This window comes from Anas acuta, chromosome 2 (genome assembly GCF_963932015.1).
Source record: "Anas acuta chromosome 2, bAnaAcu1.1, whole genome shotgun sequence".
In the NCBI taxonomy this organism is placed as follows: domain Eukaryota; kingdom Metazoa; phylum Chordata; class Aves; order Anseriformes; family Anatidae; genus Anas; species Anas acuta.
In genome coordinates, this window is record NC_088980.1 from 67,287,179 (window position 1) to 67,308,951 (window position 21,773).

At 42.5% G+C, this 21,773-nt stretch overlaps 1 protein-coding gene across 2 annotated transcripts in view; it reads right to left on the reverse strand.

Annotated features, from left to right (window-relative positions):
* Positions 1 to 18,981: 18,981 nt before the first annotated feature.
* Positions 18,982 to 21,773, reverse strand: part of LOC137850539 (programmed cell death 6-interacting protein-like) — a 33,960-nt gene continuing 31,168 nt past the window's right edge. For both annotated transcript variants that reach the window (XM_068670724.1, XM_068670725.1), the window contains exon 18: positions 18,982 to 21,514. In XM_068670724.1, the coding sequence (XP_068526825.1) occupies positions 21,346 to 21,514 (169 nt within the window). In that variant the 3' untranslated portion in view covers positions 18,982 to 21,345. The remainder of the gene's footprint in view (positions 21,515 to 21,773) is intronic.

Here is a 21,773-nt window from a genome sequence, read left to right on the forward strand (position 1 = left end):
GTCTGATGGCCATCTCTGTTGGAGACACCTGATGAACTGGCTTTTCATTTTGTTATGAGAAGGGGAGGAAATAGACAATTTAACAAAATTCTACTTTTAAAACTGCCTCTCCTTTGGAAGTAGAATATCTAGCAATCCAATTGATGTCTTTATTGAAATGCCAGGTCATGCAGAATTCCTCTGCAGCAGCCAGAAATTGTTTGTTTCCTGCATCACAGAAGGCTAAAAAACCTGTTATAAAAGCCAAAAGTCGTTTGTACTTATCAAAACATAATTTATTAAAGAAAGTGGTCAAGCAGGCAAAACAGCACTGGGCGGCCGGGGAGTCTCTTTCTCCACCAACGGCGGGCCTTACCCCTGCCAGGGTCCCCTTTTATTGTCTAGTGGTCCTGGGTTGAGTGGCACATCCTGGTTTCTTCTGTGGTTGCGCAACCAGTTGCTACGGGGTCGTCACGGGCTCTCTGGTGGTCACGGGGATGAAGGTCATAGTCTTCCTCTGTGTTGCAGATTGATCATCCTTTCCTTATTTGGGCATTTCAGTTACTGCAATTGTTATCTTGCAGCAGGTAGTTATCACAATTGTCTGCTCAACAGGATGTGGCGGTTGAGATAATCAAGTTACAGAGGTTAAACAGCTTATCCGGTTACCCCCACCGGTTTGATAGACACATTCTTTATACAGTCTTTATTACAAACCCACCATATGGAAACAGAAAGATGTTAAGGCATTTGCAGAGTTAGCACAGAGGAGATATCTATGGTTCGTGATATTTCAAGGACTGACTGCAGCAGAACTGCAGCAAAAAAGAAAGGGAAAAAAAAGGCATTAAAATATATATATTGACAAGCTATCTAAACAGTGAAAAAATATATATATTTGGGAGGACTCTCAACATTGCTAAGGTTAGAATAAATAGCTAAATAAAGATTTGATACTGGGTACTATGCCAAAATAGAGCAAACATGAATTAGTGGCCATTCAGAATGGTACCCTGAAGATGTTAATTAGAAAGGGTTTTCAAGTAACAGAACACATTTTGCAGGAAGATGCGTAGGAAAAAGATTAAGCCTTTGGTTTATCAAAACAGACCTGAGGTCTGAAGTCTTGAAGCTGCAACCTGACCACGTTGCTTAATCCCACTACACTGGAGCTCCCTTGGAGAAAAAATGTGATTCAAGCCTTCCAAAACTGGAGAGCTTTTGAAGATCACTGTTACCAGAAATAAGATGCTATTGAGCTAAACTTGTAGCCTCAAGTGAATCGCAGAGGAGAGGCATCAGCATTTTCTAGTCAGAGTAGAAGTGTTGTTTGCTTCACAAGGGGCTGACTCCAACCTGAAATACAATGCTGCCATTCTGCAAAACATGTTCCTCCCTTCAGTCCTGACATGACTGCAGCATTGTGATATTCAGATACTACAACACCTATTTTAAACGAGAGTCCATTTGCTGGGATGTCATTTGAGGAGCTGCACTCTGCTGTTGGCAAGGAATTAAAGAAAAATACATTGTAGAGCTAAGTTCAGGCACTATGAACATGTTACTGCTGTGGCAGTAATATAAAGGAAAACGGGGCAGAGGAAGAGAGCATCTCCTCTTAGGGGAAGAGCAGTCTCACTGATGAATGAGGTAAGACAATTAATGGCTAGAGGAGAGCAAAACAAAGGATGAAAACTAAAATTAAATTATTAATACAAGCAGTCCACACAGGTGACAAAAGCACAGATTATGGTATAAAGACCAAGGCAGGTAGGAAGGAAGGCAGAAAGCTAGCTTGCTTTTGGCACCACTTTAAGATGGGAAAAGAAAGAAGCCTAAATGTCTGGCTGGCATGCAGAGGGCTGCAGGAGGACTCACAAGCCATGAAGTCCAACCCAAGCATGTTGCATACAGTTAGCAGTAAGGATCCAACTTTTCACAATCTTTCCTGAGGACAAAAAACATTTGAACATCAGGAAACTCGTACACACGTATGAACCACGCTGTGCCTGAGACATGGTCATCTCCCAAGGACAGGCTTTAGGAAGCTTACTGGGAAAGAGCAAAAAGTGTGATTTCAAAGCTGTCAACAGACCCTGCAGTGGAGGACATGAAGCACAAATGCCCTTTAAACAATAATGGTGACATGCTCTGATCTGCTAATAACAAATGTAGACCAGAGACAAGAAAAAGACATTTTCTCAACACTGCAGGGGCACAAAGCTCTATAAATGTCATCAGATCAACAATGTGGGTTACAATGAAGCATGCACCTCAGTAAAGATGAAAAACAGAGGTATCATCAAAGGATAAAAAAAGTCACATATGAAACATAAAATTCACATACAAGTTTAATAGTGCTGTTTGAGCCAGATGCAGCTGTTCATTGGCCTTGGATTTTGTACTTAAGAGACACAAAAGCTAAAGAATTGTTTTGCCAGGTAAGCATCCTCGCTAAGTAACCCTGATTAAGATATCATATTATGACAGTATTCTGAAAGGGTGAGCAATGCTGCAAACTTCGTGGTTCAAGGCTTCACAGTTGAATGAAATCATCTCTTATCAGCTGTCCACAGGCTCCATCAGCTCCACAGATACTGCATCACACAGGTTAAAAATGTGTTTCAGTTAACAAATGCCTTTTTTATCTGCACCTATAAGAGTGCCTGGAAAGTTTATGAATGAGTTAACGTGTGCTAAATGATGCCCTCGCACACAGAAAATGTACCAACAGTTGGAGAAACAGAAGCTTAGACTGAAAGCTCTGAAATGCAATCCAAGGTGTATGACATGGAAATCAAAATGACTACTCAAGAGGATCAGAAAACAGAGCAACACAGCACATGGGATGGGCTTGCAGAGAAACCACCAAGAGCCATCATAGTCATTGCAGGATTTCCTCACCACTGCCAGTGCAACAGAACCATCATACATGTTGGTGACTTGTGACTGGACATGGATACCCACTGGTGCCAGAGCAGATTTAGGAAAAATAAATAAATAAATAAAAGTCAACAGGGAAAGACATGAACAGAGACAATCTAGTTGGACTGTACAGAGTTTTGAAGCTGCTGATAAAAGTCAGAAATAAAATCTGTATTGGTTTCACCTCCCCTCTAGCCTACACACAAATGTTGTTGTTAAGGTATTAGGTACAGCTCATTCTAACAGCATCAGGATGTTTGATTGAACATTACTGTTTACAAGCAAGGGAAGAGCATTAGCTTACAGGGAAATTGGAGGTTCTTTTTCAAACATGCTGTGACAAATTGTAGTAACCTATACTATATTTTTTATAGAGGGAACAACATGACCCTATTGTGACAATATAGATGTTTACCCATTTTGCCTCATTTGCAGACACAAAAACTGTTTTCAATGTAACAGCTTTTGTCTGGGTATGTTTAAGCCCACTGAAGCCAGAACATACCAGATTTGTCAAATTCTTTGAAGTTTGTACTGAACAGCCAACAAGATATGGAGAAAAAAAATGTGTATATATATGTATACATATATATATATATTCTGGTAAAGCAATGGGGCAAGTTATTAAGTTGGAAGTAACATCACAAATAAAAAGCATAAAGTAAACAGAGACAAATATCCTGTACATGAATTCTCATTTTCTGCCAGATAGTTACTGCAGGCTTCTCCAAAGCACCTTTTAACAGAGGTAACTACTAATGCTAGAGATGCTGCATATGTTGAGATCCATAGATTAGGTATCCCAATTAGCTGTACCTCTCAGACATCCCTTTGCTGCAACAGGGAAACAATGCCAAAGGCACTCCGTTCTCAGCTCTCCTTCGCACTGGTGCTACCTGCAGTTTATCAAGGTAACGTATTGAATTTTCAGAGCAGTTCCTGGTTCCCCAGTTTTGTTCTTTTCTTGCTAGTCAGTTTACAGAGGCTGATTGCATTTACAGCTTTGATAAATTCTGTGCGTTGAGGAGAGCACAAATTACATATTGCTTTAGCCCATGTGGGGATGGACAAAGCCGCTTTGGCATGCTGGTGTCTTACACCCTCTGGTTGGAGGTTCACATTTCCACCCTTCAGGTACCCTCCTTCCCAGATCATTGCATTAGAAATTCGCTTCTGGATCTATAATAACTTGCAACCTGAATGAATGTATCTGCTCCAGGGGCTCTCAGACTGAACCTGTTTATCCCACCCCAGTGACAATGGGGCAAGGTGGTACTGGTCTTATGTCAGCCCCTGCGTAACCATCCTGAAGCCCACCACAGAGAGCCTTCCATTCCCTTCTGACACCCTCTCCAAGGCAGATGAGGTCTAATTGCTGCTGTTGTGCTGCTGCAGTAGCAAAACCCTCAGGAGGGTGTCAGGCAAACAGACACCAAACTAATGGACAGGATGTCCATAGCCCGTCAGAGGGCTATGCAAGATGCTTGGGTGGTGTCCAGAGAGAGGCGAGTTGGCTGAGGAGGCAGTCTTAGGAAAAAAAAGCTGTGTTTTAAAAAGATTTTTATAAGCTCTCATAAAAAGAAGGTGAAAGATCTGAGAAGTGGAGCAAACAAGCTGTAATGAGAAGCCTAGGTAAAAAAATAAATAAATAATAATAATAATTAAAAAAAAAAAAAAGATATCAGGAAACAGAGAGATTGTGTGAGCTCATTGGTGTCTGATTTTCTTACCACACGAGGCTTGCATGTTTCGTCAGTAGAGCCCCTACCACAAGCAAGCACAAAGCAAACTGCCATAAACCCACTGTAGTGCTACTGTGTAACCTCATCACCTGTGCTTGGGTTGGAAGAGGCTATATATTAAAAAAAAAAAAGCAAGAAAGAAAAATGGTTTTGGCACAGCACACCAGTGCACTTACATGTATTGCCTGCAGCCAAAATGTCAAGCATGGTAGGCAACCTCTAAAAATTACCTTGTTTTGAGATTTGGTTTCCTGAAAGGGACCCATGGTGCTCCGGAGGGGACAACATTTAGAAGCAGTTTTGTCAGATATTTGCTAATATATATATATAGAGAGAGAGAGAGAGAGAGAGAGAGAGAGAGAGAGAGAGAGAGAGAGAGAGAGAGAGAGATCACTCGATGCAGCTGAGGGAGCCACCGGGGCCTGGAAGCCCTCGTGAGAGAAGCTGAGGAGGTGTCGCCAGAACCAGCAGCGTGAGCGGTGGGCCATTTAAATTGGGCGTCGCCGCCATTTTGCAGCCACTCGTTGAGGCGATTGGCTCCGGGGCAGACACGTTCTGCAGCAAGCGGGCGATCGGGACAGGCGGGGCTTTTTGGAGGCAGCCGAGGGAGCCCCCAGGCCCCAGCAGCCCTCGCGAGGGAGGCTGACGAGGTGTAGGCGGAGCCAGCAGCGCCCCCTCCCCGGCTGTTCAAAGGCAGCTCTTGCGGAGTGTGGCGATGAGGGCAGTGTGCAGGGCGTGCATCCCTCCCTCCCTGCTCAGAAGAACAGCTTATCTACCAGCTGTTTACCTATAGCTAAACCACCATGGTTTGCACTAAGCAGAAAGCTCTTTCTAGAAAGCCTGTGGCTACCCAGACTGAGCACCTGCTTAAAAATGTAGCAGTTCAAGTTTCTGGATGCAAGGAGTGCCTGAGCCTGTTGCCACCCTCAGAGGTCAGCAGAGGCACCATGTGTGTGAGGTGTGAGCAGGAATGGAAACAGGTTCCTGCTCAGCGTTGCAGGCAACCCCCCTCCCTACCGGCCTCACCACCCCAGGTGCCCTTACACAACAGGTTTGAGGCCTTGGAGCTTGAGAGACTGGTAGGTGAGGATGAGGTGGAAAGTCCACCCAGGAGGATGCCTAGGGCAAGGAAATCGAGTCCATGCCTCAGGGCTGCCTCCACTAAGAAAAAAAAAAGAAGAAGGAAAAAAAAAAAAAAAAAAGAGAGAGTGATCATAGTGATCATTGTACTGGGTCTGGCTGGGATGTTAACTTTCCCTTCAGCAGCCCATACAGTGCTGTGCTCTGCACTTGTAGCTAGAACAGCAGTGGTATCACACCAGCGTTGCTGCTGAGCAGTGCTGGCACAGCATCAGGACTCTCTCTAACCCTCCTAGGGGGTGGACAAAAAAGTGAGAAAAGTAACATCACCAGGGCAGTTGACCTAAACCAACCAAAGGGATATTCCATACCATATGGTGTCACAACTCAGCAATAAAAAGGTGGAAAAATGAAGAAGAGGGGAGGGGTGGGCTCTCGCTGTGAAAACATTGGTCCTCCTCCTGAACACTGGCTACGTGTGTTGAGGCCCTGTTTCAAGGATGTGGTCAAGCATTGCTCATTTGTGGGAAGTAGAGAGTAATTTCTTTCCTCTGCACTTCCACATAGCCTTTATTTGTTTTGTTTTGATTTTTTCCCTTCCCCCCTCCCTTTTCCCCTTTTTCCCCTTTAGTTAAATTGTTAATAATCATCTTTCCTTAATAATTATTATTTTTTTCCCTTTAATTAAATTATCCTTATCTCAACCCATGAGTTGTTCTTTCCTTTACTTCTTCCCTCTTCTTATAAGGAGAGGGGGTGAGAGAGCAGTTGTGGTGTTTAGCTGCCTAGCACAGTAAAACCACCACAATCATTGTAGGCAACTCACTTCTGAGAGGAACAGTGGGCTGTGTTTGTCAGCCTGACCCTACCTGTAGGGAAGTCTGCTGCCTCCCTGGGGTCAGGGTCAGGGACATTGCCAGAAACCTTCCTGACCTGGTTCACCCCTTTCATTACTATCCTCTATTGATAGTCCAGGCTCGCAGTGATGAAATTGCCGACAGAAGCCTGAAGGCTATCAAACAGGACTTTAGGAGACTGGGATGATGGACCGGAAAGTCCAGGTGGTGTTTTCTTCCATCCCTACAGTGTCAGGGAGGGGTGCAAAGAGGACACAGAAAGCCCACCTGATATACACGTGGCTCAGACGTTCGTGCCAACCCAGAAATTTTGCTTTTTTTGACCACGGGGCACTTTACTCGGCACCCGGCTTGATAACTGCATATGGGTCCCACCTATCTCTAAGAGGAAAATGGATACTAGCCCAGGAGCTGGCAGGGCTCATTGAGAGGACTCTAAACTAGGTAAGAAGGGGGACAGGGATGAAATAAGGCTCATTAGAGCTGTGCCAGGGATAACAGTGTCAGGGCCAGGGAAGAAGGCATTCTTGGACTTCCAGAGGGCAGACTTTGAGCTGTTCAGGACACTGGTTGGCAGAGTCCTTTAGGAGGCAGTTCTGAAGGGCAGAGGAGTCCAAGAAGGATGGGCACTCCTCAAGAAGGAAATCTTAAAGGCTCAGGAGCGGTCTGTCCCCACATGCCCAAAGACAAGCAGGCACAGAAGAAGACTGGCCTGGCTGAACAGGGAGCTGTGGCTAGAGCTTAGGAAAAAAAAAAGATGGTTTATGACCTTTTGAAAAGAGGGTGGGCACTCAGGAAGACTATAAAGATATTGTATAATGTTGTTTTTTGATGTATAAGGATGTGGTAAGGCTGTGCAGGGACAAAATTAGAAAGGCCAAAGCTCATCTGGAGCTCAATCTGGCTACTGCTGTTAAAGACAACAAAAAATGTTTTTATAAATGCACTAACACGGAAAGGAGAACTAAGGAGAATCTCCAACCTTTACTGGATGCAGGGGGAAACCTAGATACAAAAGATGAGGAAAAGGCGGAGGTGCTTAATACCTTCTTTGCCTCAGTCTTTAGTGGCAATACCGGTTGTTCTCTGGATACCCAGTACCCTGAGCTGGTGGAAGGGGATGGGGAGCAGAATGTGGCCCTCACTATCCACAAAGAAATGTTTGGCAACCTGCTACAGCACTTGGATGTACGCAAGTCAATGGGGCCGAATGGGATCCATCTGAGGGTACTGAGAGAACTGGCAGAAGAACTGGCCAAGCCTCTTGCCATCATTTATCAACAGTCCTGGCTATCAGGGGAGGTCCCAGCTGACTGGTGGCTAGCAAAAGTGACGCCCATCTACAAGAAGGGCCAGAGGGCTGACCTGGGGAACTGTCTGTTCTGACTGAGGTCTGTCCGCTTGACTTCAATGCCAGGGAAGCTCATGGAGCAGATGCTCTTGAGAGTCATCACGCAGCACTTGCAGGGCAAGCAGGCGATCAGGCCCAGTCAGCATGGGTTTATGAAAGGCAGGTCCTGCTTGAGTAACCTGATCTCCTTCTATGACAAAGTGACGCACTTGGTGGATGAGGGAAAGGCTGTGGATGTGGTCTACCTTGACATCAGCAAGGCTTTTGACACCGTTTCCCACAGCAATCTCCTCAACAAACTGGCTGCCCTTAGCTTGGACTGGTATACACTTTGTTGGGTTAAAAACTGGCTGGATAGCCGGGCCCAAAGAGTCGTGGTAAATGGAGTCAAATCCAGTTGGAGGCCGGTCACTAATTTTGCCCCCCCACCCAGGGCTCAGTACTAGGGCCAGTTCCCTTTAATATCTTTATTGATGATCTGGATGAGGGGATCGAGTGTACCCTCAGTAAGTTTGCAGCTGACACCAAGTTAGGTGCGTGTGTCAATCTGTTCGAGGGAAGGAAGGCTCTGCAGGAGGATCTGGATAGGCTGCACCGATGGGCTGAGGTCAACTGTATGAAGTTCAACAAGGCCAAGTGCTGGGTCCTGCACCTGGGGCACAGCAACCCCAAGAAGGAGATGAGTGGTTGGAAAGCTGCCTGGCAGAGAAGGACCTGGGAGTATGGGTTGATAGTCAGCTGAATATGAGCCAGCAGTGTGCTCAGGTGGCCAAGAAGGCCAACGGCATCCTGGCTTGCATAAGAAACAGTGTGGCCAGCAGGACTAGGGAAGTGATTGTCCCCCTGTACTCGGCTCTGGTGAAGCCACACCTTAAGTACTGTGTTCAGTTTTGGGCCCCTCGCTACATGAAGGACATCAAGGTCCTCGAGCAAGTCCAGAGAAAGGCAACAAAGCTGGTGAGGGGTCTGGAGAACAAGTTTTATGAGGAGCGGCTGAGGGAGCTGGGGTTGTTCAGCCTGGAGAAGAAGAGGCTCAGGGGTGACCTTATTGCGCTCTACAGGTACCTTAAAGGAGGCTGTAGCGAGGTGGGGGATGTTTTATTCTCCACCGTGCCCAGTGATAGGACAAGGGGGAATGGGCTAAAGTGGTGCCAGGGGTGTTTTAGGTTGGATATTAGGAAGAACTTCTTTACCAAAAGGGTTGGTAGGCATTGGAATGGGCTGCCCAGGGAAGTGGTTGAGTCCCCATCCCTGGAAGTCTTTAAAAGACGTTTAGATGTAGAGCTTAGGGATATGGTTTAGTGGAGGACTTGTTAGTGTTAGGTCAGAGGCTGTACTAGGCGATCTTGGAGGTCTTTTCCAACCTGGATGGTTCTGTGATTCTGAAACTCAGCTGGCTATACTGAGGATTTTACTGATTTTTGCATGACTTTGTCCTACTGGAATTAGGGCTTTAGTTACATTTGGAAGGAAGGGAAGAGATTGTTCTGTTTCTATGTTTCACGTAGAAGAGCCTGAAGCATACCCAGTGACAGCACATTTTACTTACTTTTAAACTCTGATTCTACCTTTGGGGACCATAAAGTTCATGCTGAGAAACAAAAACAGCAGAAGAAAAGCTTCTGAGCCAACATCAAAATATTTGAAACACCCGATGGTGAATTAGAGAGCACAGGAGCTTGCAGTGCAGTCCTCTTGTCAGGAGTCTTTCAGAGAGGGCTGGATCTAGGAAATTAACGTTACTGGGATGATAAAATTTATATCACAATGGGAAGGAAAGGGAAATAACCCAGCAGCAAAAACAGAGATGGTAAAAGATGTTAAGAGTTCCTCACTGCAGTACTTTGCTTCTTGTAATGTTTTCCCCACATCTCTATGCACTTGTGTCTTTTGATCTGCATGTCCTCCTTTGTGCCAGTTCTCAGAGGGCTGCCAGGAGACACACAGAGCTGAGCAAACCAGCTGGCTTGTATCGAGACTGGGAGGAGATGGGGATTTGGACTCCAAGGACTACTGCAGTAAGAGGAAAAGTTCCCTTGTCCTTTTCTATTGGCATCTCAATGCTGTCCACAGCACAAAAACTTTGAACCAAAGTGTTTCTACCTGCATTTCAACAATGCCCATGCTGTTGATTTGGCCTGCTTGGAAAGGGCCAAGTAGGCTGACTGGATATTTGTGCCAGTTATTGGAAGACACGCTTGCCAAATGGTAACACAGAACCTAAAATCGGTGAAACTTGAGAAAAGAGAGAGCAGCAACAACTTACCAACACTAAAAGGCCATCTGGAGTGAGGAAGGGGTGCAGTTGTGATGTTTACACTCAGTGACTACACCATGCTCAAAAACCTCTTTTCTTTTCCCTTTTCATTTATCTATGATGGTAACAAACCTATTAAATTAAGTATTCAGCACAGCCTAACTTCACCTGTCAAGGAGCTCTGTTGCGTGTGCACTTCAACCACCAAAGTTCTCTTGAACCCGAACTCCTACCTGACAACTTGCTGGCTAAATATTTAATAGCAGCTAGCCCAGATGGCAGCTATCATCATGTATTTGGGAAGGATGAGGAAAGCCAGAAATTAAGGTTCTTTTTCATTTCTCCCCTGATCCAGGGTGGTAGAGAGCCTCAGTTAAGGAAAGACCTTAGAAATTAAGGAGCTGATGGAAAAATTGCATTCTCCCCTCGCCTGGTGCAGACGAGGGGCTGTGCAGCAAGCACCACAGCAACTCACAGCCTGCCCAAGCCTGCTCTTCTTAGGAGTGAGCTACAGCTGCTTCTCCATGCATCAACTCTGCCTTCAGAGTTCTGCCCAACAGTGCCCTAAATGCTGCTAAAGCTGATATAACAAAGCAAAGGGGAAACTTCACGTTATTCATCAGCCCCAGGTTCTCCACAAAGGGAGAAGGAAGGAGGGCTGAGTTGCCGCTGTTCTCGCAGATGAGGAAGGCTGCTGCTGCATTCACCACCCCCCCCCGTCGTCCCCCCCCCCCCCCCCCGCCAGCCCAGCCCTGCGAGCCTCATCCCTTACCTCCATGCTGCAGAAGGAAGAAAAACTTTTTCCAAAATGAACTTAAAAAAAAAATGTTTTTAGGAATAAACTAGCAGCTTCTACCAAGGCATACTGAACTTCTTTGATAGTCAATAAGAAAAACATTTGAAATTTCATTGCAGCTTCGAGCATTTAACACCCTGAGGGTTAGCTCAGTGCATTCCTCTGAAGGCTTCCTGGCACAGAATTAACCGGAACATACATCATCACTTTTACAGGCAGCATCATTTCTGATATCTTCAAAGATAACCACATGGATCAGGGGGATTATCGTGGCATTAACTGCTCTGATTACATTCCCTACAGTTTAATAATGAGCACTGAGACTGTAGGTGTATCAACAGAGTTTTAGATTTGTGAGCAAGGAAGGTTGGGGATTATTAGCAGAATGTGAGAAAAGAAAAGGTCATGCACTAAAATGTGCCTCTCAGGATGCAGATGACATTCAGTGGGGCAAGAAAAGTGATTTCTCAATATAGCGTCATGAGTTCTCTGATGAGAAGCAATAGGGATTTTGTTAGGAAAGCTGTATATCCATCTTGTCGCATCCAGACTGCTTTGGCTGTGAACTTAACCCATTAAGAAGTAAGAAAACCACATTTTGCAGCATCTAACATTAGCCTTTAAAAAATATTAGCTATGCTCTGTGCATGGTTTATTATGTTCCTGTTTATCTGTCAGGGTCTGCAGTGAAAACTGCACCACCTCCTGAATTTTATTTTATTTTTTAATCAGTAAAAAGAAAATTAACTTCATGGAAACAAAAAGCCAGAAAATGGGGTCTCTGCAAAATGGTGTCTGCTAGCTGCACTATTGTTCCTCCTACCTGATGTTTTCCCCAAGGAGATATGCTGCTCTCTCCACTGGAAGTTTTTGGTTGGTACTTTATTGAGTAAAGCACAGAGGTAGCTGAAGAACCTTACAGCTAAAATTACAAGCTACCAACGAGATTAAACATTTTTCTCAGGCACATTTACTGAAGATAATGCAGAATAAGTTTACAATTCTATTGTTCTATCTCTCTCTGCTTGTTAAATTGCAGAAGACAATCTGTAGTTGCTTATTTTGTATCTAAGCAACTGTCAGACTCTGTATCTACTAATAAGAAAGGGTACAATTATATGCTGCTACTTTAATTAGCTGCAGATGCCTATGTTTATGAAATAAAATGTAAGATTTTCTGTGCAGAGTCTTGCTTTTATGCAAATAGCAAGAGCACTTTTGTAGGTTTTTCAAGGTTTTGTTTGGCCCATGCAGCTCGCTTCGGGCAGGGCACATGCAGACAGTTGCCAGCATGTGTTAGACCACGGGCTCAGAGCCCAGCTGTCCCAAATGCCCATCCAAGAGAGCTGATGGGCATGGATGGGGCAGTGCCTGATAGGCCTTTCCAACACCCCCAGTGCTGGAGCAAAGCAGGTGCTTGCCCCTGATCCAAAGACCAAGAGCTATCAGCATGCAGCCTGCTTTGGGCCACTTCTTGCAGTACCCCAGGGATGTGGCTTCAAAGTGACTAAGTTGGGGAAGAATGTTTAATGTGAATTTCTGATCTCATAAAGGTGCTTCCACAGCACACAGTGATGCAATGCAGCATTTTTCTTCAGAAGAAGTCAGAGCAGGGCTAGTGCTGAGGGTCTTTCTCTGTGTGTAAGAGCAGAAGGGAGTGCCAATAAAACAAAATTAAAATCCAGTCTCTTTCAGAAACCCACAAAAACACAGGCATCACAGTATATAGATGAGGATAACCTTGTTCAGATAGAAAATACTTGTTAGATACTTGTCTCTAATTTCCAGTATTCAGTAGTTTTAGCCTTGTTTCCATGGAAACAGCACTTTTGTGATGATGCTGTCCTGCAAGGCAGCAAGTAGATTCACACATGTATATGTTCATATACGTATCCTTCTCCTGGCCTCCTTCAATTTTGAACAAATTCACCAGCAAAGTTGAGGTTCCAAGGAGAATGAGATGCAACCAGTTTTGTGAAAGCATCTACATAAGGGAGAAGTGATCTTGTGGTTTCCCAGGCAAAGAGGTCTAAATAGATGGTAGAGAGCCTGCCTGAGAGGAGAAGGAGAGCCAGACCACCTCTTAACTGTTACATCTGCAAGAGCTTCAGTGGCAAAGGTCATCCTTGCTTGGACATCAGCCACTCTGTGCCACACAGCATAGGTCCATGGGAAATTGGTTCTTGTATTTGGAAATCAAGGTTCCTGTTCAGAAACTTGTAAAATGCAAGAGTTCAGCTTGAAGGCTTAGGATGCCAACAAAATAACCAAAGTCCGTCTTCCCTGTTTATCCATATTTTGGGGGTATATTGCCCTGCCACATGAACACTTCAGAGAAAGAAGATGAACCAGTCAACCAACTTCATCTCATTTTGAAGAAATGAGTTACCACACTGCCTCTCATGGTAATGCATGCAAGAAAAAGGACAGGTTGGATTATCAATCTAAATTAGGAAGAAAAACTGAGCATCTGTCACCATGTTTCTCATTTCAGAATGATACAAAATCCTTTAGCATATCTTTATATTTAGAGATTTTATGCCCCTCTGTTACTGTTGTTATCCAACTGCAAGAATAAAGCTATACAAGACTGCACCCTAGTAGGCTGCAAGGGCTTGCAAGCATATAGCCCCTGCCTTTGTCCTCTTTTACTACACTTCCCAATCTCTAATCAGCTCTCTGCAAGGACTGGCAACCATTTCTTTGCTTGCTGCAGCACAAACTGTCAGCAGAGATGCACACCAGATGCTTTTCCACAGAGCCCAATTTTTCTCTTGCTCTTATTGCACAGTTCTCAGTCTGAATTCAAGGTCATCCTCACAGAAAATTCTTTGTATTTGGTCTCTCTCATGCATGATGTTAATATACAGGATGCCAAGCAGTGCTCCCATACCAGCTACTGCTGAGTATTTATAGAGGCAGAGGAACCTGGCTGAATGAGACACCTGCTGGCTGGAGCACTGGCATTTATTCAAAAGCTTCAGTGGCTAGCTTATCACATAGGATATCTGTCACAAAACCCCATCAGCCTTACCTCAAAGAGGATTGAAAAAAAATAAATAAATCTGTGCCTAAGGTTAGCCACATAAAACCACTACAACTGTATTAACTGATGTGCTACAGGTTGAAAAAAAATAACAAACTTTATTTGCTCCCATGGTGATTTTAGCAGAAATTCAGGATTATCCCCTTTGCAATAGCAGATTTGTGCCTTATGATAGGTTTCATAACCTGTGCATAAATAACATTCAGTATCAGGTAAAGTCTACAGCCAGACCATTTTTGCCACACTGATGCATGGTGTGGTAGGAATATTGCCCTCTCCTGATACCAAAACACAGCAAGTACAACTCAAGGAAACAGTATGCAAAGGCACAGGTTTCAACTTCTGTAACCCTGAACTTCCAGCTCATCTCGTCATGCTCCTCTCCACAGGGTTTGATAGACCACACGAAGTGAAGCCACAGGAGGTAAAAAGCCCAGAGTGGTACAGTCTACGTTCACCCTGACCACATGCTCTTCCTGTGCTGTAACTGTGATGTTGAAGCTTCTCCTGGCAGCTCTGCATCACTGCACAAACCAGTACACAGCCAGTAGTATGGGCACTTGCAGCACACTTTGCTTCGGGTACTTTCCAGCATAAGTAGTTATCCAAGTGGTGGCCCTTGTCTAGAGGGGGAAAGGAGAAGATACACATCCTTTATCACCTCCTCCTTAGAGATTTGGGGATTTTTTTATATTACCCTATGCATCAAGGTTATTAACTGATGATGGAGGCCATTGCCATCAGTACATCAAACACCTTACCGCCCTTCTACCCCTTAATTGAGAATAAGGGGCATGACGTGTCCTTTCAGGGAAAACTGGGTGGCTCCATTGTTATCACCACTGGCAACTCGAGGGTCAAATACCACGTGTTTAGCATAGCCAAAAATGAGAAAGAAAAAAAAAAAAGAAAAAAAAAAAAAGAAAAAAAACTCTAAATTCAGTAAACTGTCTTCTTACAGGTGCTGTTTAGCTTTCTCTGATATCTTCACAACAATCTTTTTATAGCATAACAAAACTTTTTCTTCCATAAGCCTGTATCATTTCATCTTGAGCCTTAACAATGCTGCTCAAAATTTTCCACACAAAACTGATGATTCCATCGAGAGACAAAGATTTATCAGCAGTGCAGCATGAATTGGATCATCTGATGCCTTTCCATATATTGCCACCTAGTGGTAATTATATTTAGGGATTGGAATTGCACTGCAAAATTTTGTTGACAAGAAAAAAAAATATTTCAGCATGGCTATATAATGACATTGGAAAACAGCTGTGTCTTTGGACACTGGAAGATGCAGTGTCTTTGCTGGATTTACATCTGCGTTGGTGCCAAGTTACATATTCCTTTTCTGCTTCTGGAAATCACCTTCATACCTTTCCTTGTCACTACTTCTCTCCCTGCTGAAGGAGGATCAGAAAAATTCGTTTCTTTCACGTTTAAAACCCTCACTGGAACCTCTCCCTCCCTGCACAGCTACAGCACCACCCCTTTCATCCTTCCCTGTACCACAATTGCTCTGCATTTTCTTCTGTTTCAATTAATTCTGAAGTCCTTTCAACCTGAACTGTTTTCCTCGCACCACCCCAAATGATGAGATTTACAACATCTTTCTGCCAGGCCTTCACCTGGCTCTTGTCTGACCACCTTGACACCTTTCCACTCCATGTTTTTTTCTCCCCCCTCCCTGATGCAACATCTGCTGTTCCTGTTGTGGCCACCCTGCAGTGCCAGAGCTGCTGATGCGCCTTTCTCCTGCCATAATACACACTCGTTTTTTCTGCTCCCAGTCTCAGATGGGTCATGGTAAAACTCTTCAGCTACTTCACTCCAACATTGCTTCCTTGCAGCAGTGATTTAAGCCTTACCAGATAACACAGCACTGCATCAGGTAGGGAACACACACACCATCTTTTACGCCAGGGAGATTAAAAAAGACACTGTCCAGGTATGCAGACTAAAGGTATGAAATAGAAAAAAAAAAAAAGAAAAAAAAAAGCCATGTATCTCTTGCAAAGCAATAAGGAAGGTAAGGGTGACCATGAGATCTTGGCTATCTTTTTGCCTTCCCAGCAGAGGACCCTAAATTCAGCTTAGTGGGGTCAGGGTTCTGGATATGGGCAGCCAACATAGTAGTCTCTGCACTATGCTGGCTCTACAATTCAGGCTCTAGGTCATCAATCAAGGCTTTTTCTTGGTATCTACATTCACTTAAAATTGGCAGTACTTCATTAAAAGCAACTCGCCTATTCTTCTACCAAAGCGGGCTTGGGAATCTCCTCTTGCCTACAGCCACACCAAGAGGAGCTGTTGGCAACATGGAGGACTTGTGTGGTAAGTGAGGGCTGGCTGCCCTCTGCTGCAGGCCTAGCACACAGCACCAAGACCACAAACCCACCATTGTGATGTTTTCTGAGATTGCTGACACCGTGGCCCTTCCTTATCTGAATGTTTGACCCAGGGAAGGTTTACGATGACAAATATTAAGAGGTCCAACTAGGTGTGACGAGTAGGATGTAAATCCTCAATAGGAAATACAAAACAGAGCGACAAGGGAGATTGAGCCACCTGCAGACATCTTCATGCAGATAATGCTCTTGGTAGTTCTCCAGAGAAAAAGGACCTGACATTTACATAACAGCTTCCGCTCCCAGTGCGCTATACACATCATCACATGCTGAAAAGCAGGCAGGCTGTCAGTAGATCACAATTAAGCACAATAAGCCATAAACACTGCCGGCCAAGATACCAGCTTCCAGTGAGCCTGCCATATATAGTCGAGGCCCATAAAACATAGCTCACATGAACAAATGGCCGTCCTCCTTTCCTTCTCCTCTGCCACTTGTTTTAGCTCCACAGGGGAGCTTGCAGCCAAAGTTGAGACCAGGGGGATGCGCTCATTGCTAGAAGTGTCTGTGGTGGGACAAGGGAAGTCCCAGTTTGGCCAGGCTCAGGCTGTAACTGCGCAATAACACAGTACAGGCATGCTACATGCTGTTACTCCAAGATGTACTGAGAGGAAAATGTGCGGATTTAGGAGTGCAAATTCAGTCAGTACCACCACGATGATGGCGCCATGAGATGGTTGAACTGGTTTAAGGTGAGAGAGCTGAAAGAGCTGATAGCAGTTGTCTTGTGATAATCATGGCTTAGTACTGATTTCACAACAGTAAAGTCTCTTCCCTTTCACACTTGACTGCAGAAACTTTACCTTACAACCTAGTTAATAAACTGATGGCCAGCTTTCCCCAAGATTTAGAAACACCATTTTATTTTTAAAAAGGTACAACTGAGATAGCAGTTGTTACCATCAATGGTTATTACACCCAATATAGGAGAATTAGATGCAAGGCCAAAGCAATCATTAGGAATTAACAGCAGAAACTTGCTAATGAAGGTAATAGTTCCAAATTTGAGTCCAAAACAAAAATTTTGACCATTTTTCATTATTTGTCAGAGAATAAAAGTATAAGATCAAGTATTTTGGTGAAAATAATATTCAAATAAATTCTGTGATCTAGCAGTATTTAAACTATAGTGACAAACAATGAAAACATGGTAAAAATAAAAACCCTGACCACTTTAAATACAACTTTCAATGGTCATTACTAAATCTAAAAAGCTAGCAGGTGTCTAATGCTATCCAGAAGTGACAATAAAAAAAATATCCCAAATCCTCCCATGCTCCCCCTGAATGAATACACAAGTAAGAACTTCTCAGTGTTGCTCTGCCATAACTCATTTTTCAAAAGCTAGAATTTTCAAAAAAATGTAAACAGTAAAGTTCTGAAAATTCAAATAACTTCATTTAAGAGTAATGGAACTAAAACTTAAAATTCAATTTGCTGTGTTCCATCACTATTTCAGTGTTCTATTAGGATAAATACATGCCAGAGGAACAAGTGGTGAGTTGCAAGTCACTTCGGAACTATGTACATTTTAATATCCAACAAGTATATGACTCAGCTAATAGAAAAACATTTGCTTCCCAAAGAGGTATTTTTGGTTTTCTCTCCGACTTTCAGCTACCTCACAACTTGTAATGTTATTTCAGAATATCCAGGCCCAAATACTGGCCTCAGGGTACCCTGAAGTAGCAATGGACTACTTTCAATGTAATTCAGGCTAAATCCCATGGATCAGCCCTGAAAGCAGTCAGAGTAATTCCTATATCCTATTCAAGACTGTAGCGAAAGAACCAGCACAGGGTGGCAACGTAGAAATTGGAGGTCAGGAATTATTTCATGTCCTGAAAGCACATAAAAATAAAAAAAAAAGAGGAAAGACCTACTAAACCTCCAATAGTTTGGTATTTCACTGATGATCCATTATTAGTTTGCTTTGTAAGACTTGCTTTTCAGATGAATTGCTTTGAAAGCTTTCATACAAAACAAAATAAATGTTCAATTTCAAAATCTCTGAAGAGCACAAAGTAAACTTCTGTCTCCATATAGCAACTACAATATAGATATTATATAGTCTCTTAACAAATAAAAATGTTCTTGGAGCATTCATTTGCCCGCCTATCTGCCGGAGTAAGTTAAAGGCTTGTAAGAGTGAAGTTAACACCTTTGCCCAGTAAAAACATGCTGCTATGAATCATATCAAACCCAGCCTAATGCAAGACAATGATAACATACTTTAACCTGAAGGCAGAAGGGCATTACGATTTCCTCCTCATATAAACAAAGGGAAATATTTTCAATCAGCCTTGAAAAGTAGTATCACTACAATGACTTAAGTACAGCTGTTATTACAAAACAGCTGCTGTACTGTAAAGCACCTGCTTTACAGATGCTGGACACAGGACACTGTTTCACACAGTAGCTGATATGCTAAAGTGCATTCACCACAGCAGAAACTCACTTGGGAACCCATCATTTATTTCCATCCTTTGCAAAGTAAAGACTTGTCTGAAGCCATAGTACTCAAGAGAGAAACCATGAAATCAGGTTTTCTAACTGATTTTTTTTTAATAAACTATAGAAGAACAAGGTAACATTTCAACTGAAGTCATGACAGCTGCATGCTTAAAAGCAGATACATACATGTCTCTGGATTTTTCTGTTCTTTTTAGAAAAAAGAAAAATGGTCATATGAAAGCTGAAAGTAATGCACAGATTTCTATACATATTCAACTAATAGCAAACTAAAACAAACAGTAACAATTGGAAAAATGTTTTAACAGTGATTTTAAATCTAGGAAACCTTAAAATTTCAGTTCTAGGAACCCTTATGCTGAACAAGTTACTTTTTTATACAGCATTGAAATAAGTCCTATAAATTGAGGCACTAGAAACAAAACTTACCCAATAGCTCAAATGCATCTAATGTGCAAACAGAAAAATCTACAGGCAATAGTGTACTAGAAATGTAGAACTAAAATAGCTGAGTTAAACTTGCACTTGCTCACATCAACACAGTGATATTAGTGGAAAACTGCTATTTTTTCCAATTAAGAGTAAAATCAGATTCTGATTGTTGATTCAAAACAGTTCCCTTCCTAGCCTTTTCCCATTGTCCTTGCTTGCCTCTTAAGTATTATTATTATGAAAAACATTGGAGATGTCCCTGTGCCACCCCATTCAGCCACGGTTATAAAGAAATGCAAAGCATCTCTCTTTGCACACCGTTGCATCTGTGGTGTTCAATGCACCTATTCCATCCTTTTCCCCTACATGACTGAGCTTCTACAGATCTGGTAAATCTGTTTAGAACTAGATACTCATGTTCTGAGAGATGTTTACTTTTCACTTTATGATTTACATTTTCTGTGGGGGACAGGGAGCATTAAAGATGAGTAGCCTTCACGAAGTAATTTGAGTGATCACATAGCAAGAACTTGAGACAAAGAAAGAAGCTCACATGGATATGTATGTCGCTTTCTTTAAGCGGAAGAGTATTCAAGATCCAGTAAGGTTCACACCCAGATGCTACAGTAACTGGCACCCTCTACCCCCTCCCCCCCCCATTAAACTATACCTTGCTATTTTAATCAGGCACTTAAATAGAAAAACAAAAGTAGTAACATTTAACATAGGTATTGTGATAACTATTCTGTATGGCCAGAACATCTTGTATGAAGCACTCAAGAAATTAACTGTCCTACAGAACTAAGGGCTACAGGAGGAGTGACTCCCTGACTACACATCATGTTTAAAAAATATGAAAGAAGTTTAGCAAATATTTGGTAGAAGCCATTGGCCATAAGCTTATATTCTTCACTATCTTCATGCAAAACATAATGCAAGGTAGTCCCTTAAGAAAATGGATCCAAAAGTGTGCTTTAATTTACAAGATAATTTTTTCTACCATAAAAAAAAACTCCACAGATAATAAGCTCCCTGAGGGAATGCATAAAGTTTGAGCTCTTAGTGGGGGAAAAATATCATATAAAAACAATTTGAAAAACTCCAACAATCAACAGTTAATCAATTACACATTTTTGATTAACTTCTGTGAAAAACATGGGTTAAACCAACCAACCACTGGTCCTCTAAAAGGGATCTTGATCTCTCTTCTTTCAAAACATTTTCTTGAGATGACAATAACTGTTCTTTTAAAGTGATAATGAAAATTGTTTAGTCCAAAACACTTCAAAAGTTACAGGATTCTATTCACAAGACTTCAACTACCAGTATCAAAATGGTTAGTTATAGACTTACAAAAAAAATAGAGGTTCAAGGAGAAGAGGTGTAAATTCAGTTGTAAGGCTAAGCATTTGAGATGTTATTTTGGCATTACAGCCAAGTGTAAGTCAAGGGACAAATGAAAGAACCTAAAACCACACAAAATATAATTTAATGGTAATGAAAATGCCAAGTGTTTAAACCATTCTTACGTAATTTATTTTTTTTACTGATGATTTACAAGGCCTTGATTATTAGACAAAATAGCTTATTTTAATTAAACTCAAAAAATACAAACCATTAAGAGTATAGAAGGAAATGCTATGTAGTTCCATAGAATATATAACACCCAGTGCAAGCACTGCTCCATTTTTCTCATCTAATCCATTTTTAATAGGATTTTTGCAAAGAAACGTTTTGGTCTAGCCAACATGTAGTGTACAATTTCAGACCACTGAATTAGGTTCTAGTTCTGGTTTTACTCTACAGTCTGTACTGCTGCCACAGATCTTTGAGTGTTTCATGTAATCAAAAACTGATCTAGACACTTTTGAGCAGTTAACAATGAACAAGAGTTATAGACTGCCTACAGTTCAGTATGGTACATTAACTGAAGCTGAAGTTTTAGTATCCTTATTGCAATTTTCTCCCGAATTTTTAACAAGCAGAGCTTCTGTGCAGATCTATTGCTGAGGGTAATAAGGCTGTTGAGGAAAAGGGTATCCAGGTTGTTGAGATGCTGGATATGGTGGTTGTCCTGGGTTCTGAAAGACAGGTGATGGCACATATGGCAGATTATACTGGCCATACATGTATGGATTATAGCCTACTGGCATTGGCATCTGGCAATACCTGTGTGAAGAAAAAAAAGCATGTTTTAGTTGCAAAACACTGATAACACTAGTTTGCAAGTAATTTAACTCATTGATAGACACAAAAAATGCAATCACTGTAAAAGCTTTCTTTTCATACTACTCTGTGCAACAGAAAGTGTGGCAACTTTTAAGGACCAAACAAAGTATAATGCATGGAACATAACTGGAGACCGAAAGTAGAGCAAAGTAACTTGCTGAAACTAGAAGAACTGATGCAAACTGATTCTCTTATGCTT